General features: G+C 40.3%; 1 protein-coding gene across 1 annotated transcript; it reads left to right on the forward strand.

Annotated features, from left to right (window-relative positions):
- Positions 1-695: 695 nt before the first annotated feature.
- LOC129094844 (G-protein coupled receptor 171-like) lies at positions 696-5,994 on the forward strand. Its single transcript, XM_054603128.1, is given in 6 exon segments — positions 696-861; positions 2,609-2,779; positions 3,735-3,941; positions 4,050-4,178; positions 4,757-4,989; positions 4,991-5,994. Coding segments are annotated over 5 exon segments (993 nt in total). The 5' UTR covers positions 696-861; positions 2,609-2,620; the 3' UTR covers positions 5,256-5,994.
- Positions 5,995-7,721: the final 1,727 nt, after the last annotated feature.

Consider the following 7,721-nt stretch of genomic DNA (forward strand, 5'->3'; position numbering starts at 1 on the left):
TAACTGAAGTCCAAATAATTGCTCTCTATGCTGATGATGATGATTTGTTAATATATAATATGGGTCATTATAATGATCTAATTCTTGTACAATAGTTGAGAGCTGTCTGTATCTGTGTATTTGTAGTGTACATTATGTTATATAATTATGTTTTTCTCTGTATGTGTACCCCTGTGAGAATCACCACTGATGACGGTTCGGAGTTTCTGGATCGGAATAAATAATTTTAGCAGAGAGATGTGTTTTATAACTCATATCTCATCATCCACATTGAATAACACTTAATACCCACACACACACACACACACACACACACACACACACACACACACACACACACACACACACACACACACACACACACACACACACACTGACATTAAGATGTTATCAATATCTGATGATAAACTAGAAGTCTTTTAGTCAAATGTGTCAGTTTCCTGTCTGTCTTTTTAAAAAAGGTGATCAATAATCATTCTGAAACCAACTTCAGACCTTTAACAGCTGTCTCTGAGTGTGTGTGTGTGTGTGTGTGTGTGTGTGTGTGTGTGTGTGTGTGTGTGTGTGTGTGTGTGTGTGTGTGTGTGTGTGTGTGTGTGTGTGTGGGCATGGCCTGTGGTCAAACTGACGACAGCAGACAGGAAAACACCTTCCATCCGCCTGCAGCTTCCTCCAGCAGAACGCACACTGAATCAAACGCACCCTGAAGGACCTGAAGAAAGGGGAAGAAGCTGGAGGGCCCGACCGGTCCTCAGGGGTCCAACACATGGTCCAACACATGGTCCAACACATGGTCCAACACATGGTCCAACACATGGTCCGAGGACGAGTGAGAGGACTGTATCAGTGGACACAGGAACGGTAAGAGCAAGTTCAGGTTTCTATATTTATTTATTCCAGAGGAAGTTGTGAAGAACAGATCAGACGTGAAGCAGCTTCCTTCTTCTCTCACGGTTAAACCCATGATTCACAAGAAACCAGAAGTTTAAATCTAAAGTAAGTGATGAAGGATTACTTTACATTACAGTCATTTAGCAGACGCTTTTTCACTGAATTCATCCAAAACTCATCCATTATTATAATAAAAGAAATAACCTTCAGCTCATAAATATGTTTTCTAAGCACTCATTTCACTTCACCAGAGCTCATTGATTATTCATTATGATAATTTATCTTCTTTAAGTGGAATCATATTGTGATTAAATCATATATCAGATATCATGATACACTATTACATCGTCTAAATTGAAAATAAAGAGCTCAAATTTCACAGAATATCTATTTATTTTGCACTAAAGTTCTTAATTAAATGAGAAAATACTCTTTCTTTTTTATTTGTCAAATATTTAATACCAACCAGATTATAAAATACTATGTGGTTATGTCATACAGACTTTTATAGAAAACATATGATGATATATTTGGTTATCCAGATATGAAATTACCTTTTTATTGTAGAATTTATTGGCTAAACAACCCAGCTCTGTGATTGGATACTTCTGTCTGAAATGCATCTTGGGAGTTGGAGTGTACTTCTCTCTTCTAACTTTATAAAGTGTTAAGAAAACTATAAAACATGACATCAGGCCACCAACTTTTTTATTTCACAACAAATACGACACTTAAATAAAAAGGAACATTTGAAAAAAATGAAAACTGAGGAGAAAATGTTGTTATTTTAAAAAACTAAGCGACGATATGAAAGATGAATAAATTAATTATTGTTTTAATGCAACGACCTGCAGAATGAAACACCGTAGATCCTGATTGGTTAAACAGTTTCTCCATCAGCCAATGAGATCTGTTTCCTGTTGATCAAACATGTAAATCTTCCTCCAGATGTTGAAGCTCGGACAGTGAACTGTGTTTTATATCGAGCTTTTATTGTGAACCACCTTTGACCTTTACTGTCTCTTTCCATAGAAAGCTGAGCTCATGATGTCACTTCCTGTCATGCTGCTTCTGTGACTCAGTTCAACCTGTTACTGAGAGTTTACTCATCAGTTTTTCCAGTTTATTGTCCAAATAAACCGGAAATAATAAAAACTACATGAATTACTGGTGAAACTATAGATATGCTTTTACTGTGACAGAGTATTTTAACAGTGACAGCTTTATGGTCTGTTTGACTCTAAATGGAGCATCATTTACTAAATGAACATCATGCTGTATTGAAGAAGACTTGAAACTAGAGATTGAGACCATAAACTCATGTTTACAATGTTTACTGAGGGAATAAATCAAGAGAGAAGTAGAGTCATTTTCTCATAGACTTCTATACAACCAGAGGAGTCGCCCCCTGGTGGACAGGAGAGAGAATGCAGCTTTAACACATGAAGCTTTGACTTTTTTGACTTTAAAGAACTGAAGGTTGCTGCCTGTTTGGAAGGAACCCATATTTAAAATAAATGCTTCATCAGGAGTTCGTTGGTGCCTTTGATCTCAGTCAGAAACAACGGTGAAAACACTAGACTAGAAGAAGATGAATTATATAAAATAATGTTTTCAGGGTTTTTAAAGTCATTAAAATGGGTTTCCTGTCTCTCTCTCTTTATTTGATCTGCTCTAACAGAGAAACAAAGAGATCTCTTGTGTTTCTCTGCTGCAGGAGGAGATCTTCATGATGAACTCCAGCGCCGGAGGAGGCGAGGTCGGGAGGCGCTGCGTCGTCAACGACCAGATGATACCCTTCATCGTCCTCTACATCCTCATCTTCATCATCAGCACGCCGGGAATCCTGCTGACGGTGTGGATCTTCATCCGCAGCCCCAGAGCCCAGGTAGGAGAAGAGATCTGGGTCTGTCCACGGTGGACTGGTCTCTGCTGGATCTGGGTCTGTCCACGGTGGACTGGTCTCTGCTGGAGTCTGATCTGAAGGAGTTTCTGGTGAACCTTCATGATTTCATCTGGTTTCTCCAGAATCCGACCCGGTGGCTCCGATGACGAGCTTTAAGAATAACTTTATAGAAACAGACGATCTTCTCTCTGATGGTCTGTTTACTGATGGAGGTCTATAGAGGATCAGGACTAAACTGAGACTGGTTCAGGACCAGATAAAGGCTCCTCACTGTCACTTTAAGTGCCAGCATCTGAGATGAGACAATGAAATAATCCTTCAATAGTCCCACTGTCGGGAAATGTGCAGAATTACAGCAGCAATGTTTACAGACAACAAAAACTAAAATACAACATATTCTGAATGTTTAACATTATTTAACATATGAAGAAGAAATAAGGAGTGCTGAGTATTTTATAATGCACATGAATAAATAATTGAGTAATTTTCCATATTCTTTGAGGTGAGATAAAAGTAGATTACGTTTACATTCAGGTGAAATTTGATAATAAATAAAAGGTTTTTGTGGTTTTATATAAAAGGAGGTTGGACTCAAAAAAAAAAATGAGAAGAACCTGAAATAAGATGGTGAAGAAAGAAGTTACATGGAGGTGAAGAGGAATACATATGATTATGATACAGATTTGATGGGATTTGATACAATGACGTGAGACGAGATGACTTTATGTGGAGTGGAATGAAGGTCATGTGACTTAGAAAGAAAGATGAGAGATGAGAGACGAGAATGGAAGAGATGAGATTAAATAAACCTGAGGTCAGAGGCGATGAAGGGAAGGTCAGAACGTTTTGCTGACCTCAGATGAGATAACGATGTGATGTGATCAGAGAGGTCTTCGTGGCTCTACAGACATTGATGGCGGTGTGTTTGTCCCAGCAGCAGAGCTCCAGCGTCTACCTGCTCAACCTGCTGCTGGCCGACCTGCTGCTGCTGCTCGCGCTGCCCTTCAAGATCCTGAAGGACGTGGGCGCGGCGCCCTGGAGCCTCATGGTGTTCCACTGCCAGGCCAGCGCCGTCACCATCTACATCAGCCTCTACGCCACCATCGTCTTCCTCGCCTTCATCATCACGGACCGCTACCTGCAGGTAGGAACACGACTTCATCAGAGAGGGGGGGTCGATGGAGATGATGGTAATAATGATGATGATGAAGGTGATGATGAAGGTGGTGATGAAGGTGGTCTTCTCCTGTAGGACCGCCCCACTCGTCTGTCTCTGCGGCTGCAGGAGGTCGGCTTCGCCCGTCTGCTGTCTCTGGTGGTCTGGACGCTGCTGCTGCTCATCATGGTGCCCAACATGGTTCTGCCCATCAAGCACGTTGAGGTACTGCAGGAATACTTCTGCTGAAACTGAGCCTCTGTTTGGAGTTACTATATTAGCATTAGCAACAAGCAAAACTATCAGAGAGATGCTATAGGACCAAAACCATACTCAAACAACCAAAAAGAGAGAAAAAACAGTTACCAAGGGATGCAAAATGATGCTAAACAACTTGAATGAGATGCAAAACATCAAAAACAGACACTCAATGACAACATAGAAGAGATGTGGAAGAAATACAAGAGATCCAAAGAGAGCAAAAACAGATGCAAAAGGACGACAAAGAGACAAAAAACAAATACCAAAGGGTTGCAAAACGACCAAAAAGAGATTAAAAATTGCAGTCTGTGGAGGCTCAATGCTAACGGCGAGGGGTAAAGAAATAAATGTTATATTCTCTTATTGACATGGTAGGACACTTTTACTGACAGCACAGCTTCATGCTCTCTGTCATGACCTCTAGTCTGCTGCTGTGGCTCGTAGTGTGAACGTAGCATAATGCTAATGCAGCGTTCTCATCTCGCCGTCCGTTTGTCACTTGTTCTGAACTTAAAGGGTAAAATGTGATCTTGCGTTTTCAGGAGCAGCGGTTCCTCAGCTGCTCGTCTCTGAAGAAGGACATCGGCCTCCACTGGCACACGCTGACCATCTTCCTGTGCACGGCGCTGTTCCTCAACGCCTCCGCCGCCGTGCTCATCTCCAGCGGCCTTGCTCTCCGGAGGCTCCTGGGCAGCCGCAGAGACAGCGAGCTGTGGGTGGAGGCCCGGCGGGTGGCGGTGAGCGTGGCGGCGGTGGCGGCGGCCTACGTGCTCAGCCGTGCCCTACCACGTGGTCCGCACGCCGTACACGTTGGCCCAGACCGAGGTCATCACGGACTGCAGCACCAGGAGGAGGCTGTTCCTGGGGAAGGAGTCCACGCTGCTGCTGAGCACGCTCCACCTCTGCTTCGACCCGCTGATCTTCTTCTACCTCTACGCGCCGTTCAGACGGACCGTCCGCCAGATGTTCCCCTGTGGCGGGAAGAGGAGGACGGACGGCGACAAGGAGGAAGCAGGGAATGATGGAAGCGGTGAGGTCTGAACGGCAGGAGGACATTACATTACATTACATTACAGTCATTTAGCAGACGCTTTTATCCAAAGCGACTTACAGTCAGTAGTATGTTACATATCATTCACCCATTCACACACTGATGACAGGCTACCATCAAGGTGCCACCATCAGACTCTAACTAACATTCATCATCCAGTCCACACCGATGGCCTTCAGGAGCAACTTGGGGTTAAGTGTCTTGCCCAAGGACACATCGACTGCCGAAGCCGGGTATCGAACCACCGACCCTCTGATTGGAGAACTACCTTGCTCTCCACTACGCCACAGCCGCCCCAGGACGACGTGTGAACCGCCTCAAAGAGACAGGACATGTTTAGCCTAGCTTAGCACAAAGACTGGAAGCAAATGGAAACTGCTAGCCTTGAAATACACGCTTCATCAGCTCCAAATATATTATTTTTATATATAAATATGTTCTTTTTATGCACCAAATGAATGTCACGACTCCTGAGAAGAAACCGGAAATAACTATTCTCTCATAACTCGTATACTATGAATTCACTCTTTATTAAATATGTAACTGCATGTTTGTTTGTTTCTGATAATCTCTATATCAATAACCTTACATTTACGTAATAATTATGTAATTCTGGTGCTCTTAAAGGTTCTTTACATCTTTAATATTAGTAGAAAATTAAGTAAAACTGTGTGATCTGAATTATAACACACATAAAATGTTGTTTATTAATGTGTGACTTGAATCCCTTTCATTCTGATGTTAAAAAACAACCAATCAATAGATCAATAAATGAATGAAATAGATAAATAGTAAATGAAGATTAGATGGAGTTCAGCATGTCATTCTGTGTTTTGACCAGCAGGCGGTAGCAGAGATGAGCGAGTCCTCCATCAGTTATTGTCTTTTTACAAATAACTTTATTTATAAACTTATTAACAAAAGCTTTAGATTGTTTCATAGAACAAGTTGTCATTTAAAAAATGTATATATGATATATAAATATAATGATAATAATAATAAATAAATAGTAGATATAGAATTTAAAAAGAAGAAGAAAAACAATTAGTAAAAAGAGGATCAAAATGAAAGGTCATGATGGAAAAACTAAACTCAAACAGAAGCAGAAAGATAAATATTTACACATGACAGATGATGGACTAAATCTGGAATATTTAAATCGATCAATTACAACAAAATAACTTGAATTGTTTTGAATAAACTTGTTCTGTTGTAGTTTTTGAAGAAAGTTGTTCTTCCTGTCATGAAGATATTGTAAATTATCATACACTTTTGGGGGCCAATGATACATAGAAGTTTCTCACATTGATCACAGGTCATCTTGTGTCTCTTTCAGGTTGTTTGGTGTCTCTGTAGTCTTTTTGTCTAATTTTGTAGTCATTTTGGTTTCTTTTTGTTGTTGAATCTCTGATTGCAGCTGTTCATCTCTTTGTAGTCATTTTGTGTCTCTTTGTAGTCATTTTGTGTCTCTTTGTAGTCATTTTGTGTCTCTTTGTAGTCTTTTTGTGTCTCTTTGTAGTCATTGTGTGTCTCTTTGTAGTCTTTTTGTATCTCTTTGTAGTCTTTTTGTGTCTCTTTGTAGTCTTTTTGTGTCTCTTTGTAGTCTTTTTGTGTCTCTTTGTAGTCTTTTTGTGTCTCTTTTTAGTCTTTTTGTATCTCTTTGTAGTCATTTTGTGTCTCTTTGTAGTCATTGTGTGTCTCTTTGTAGTCTTTTTGTATCTCTTTGTAGTCTTTTTGTGTCTCTTTGTAGTCATTTGTGTCTCTTTGTAGTCTTTTTGTATCTCTTTGTAGTCATGTTGTGTCTCTTTGTAGTCATTGTGTGTCTCTTTGTAGTCTTTTTTGTCTCTTTCTGGTCGTTGAGAGTCTCCAGGTTGGTTTGTGTCTCCAGTAGGCCCGTTCAATAATCCCTCCTTGGACTTGTGGACTGTTGATGATCTAATGGAGGGAACGTGAGCCATGACTCCGACCTTCACGTATGAAACGATCCACAGCAGCTTGTAATCATGTTAATTAAAAAGTACAGTCTGACCGTTATGAATACACTCAGCTTTTATCTGTGGAATCTTTCTGCATTTTTCTTCTGAGACGTAGTGAAGAAAAGTAACTGAACCAGAAAATCAGATTGTGTTTATTTGAAACTGGATTATTGGATTAAGATTTCAAAACATCAAACACAAACCACAGGAAATACACAGAAATATGTGTAATACAACCTCACACATGGACATGAGATGTAGTGTAGCAAAAAGAACAATATTAACTCTGAGATGTAGTACAGTAAAAAGAACAATATTTGAGATGAACAATATTAACTCTGAGATGTAGTACAGTAAAAAGAACAATATTTAATAACGGAGTGGTAAAGGTGTTTTATTTCTCTTTGGGTGGAGCTAGGCTAGCAGTTTCCCTCTGTTTCCAGTGTTTGTGCTAAGCTAGGCTAAACACATCTGGGACTT

This window comes from Anoplopoma fimbria, chromosome 1, assembly GCF_027596085.1.
Source record: "Anoplopoma fimbria isolate UVic2021 breed Golden Eagle Sablefish chromosome 1, Afim_UVic_2022, whole genome shotgun sequence".
NCBI classification, from domain to species: domain Eukaryota; kingdom Metazoa; phylum Chordata; class Actinopteri; order Perciformes; family Anoplopomatidae; genus Anoplopoma; species Anoplopoma fimbria.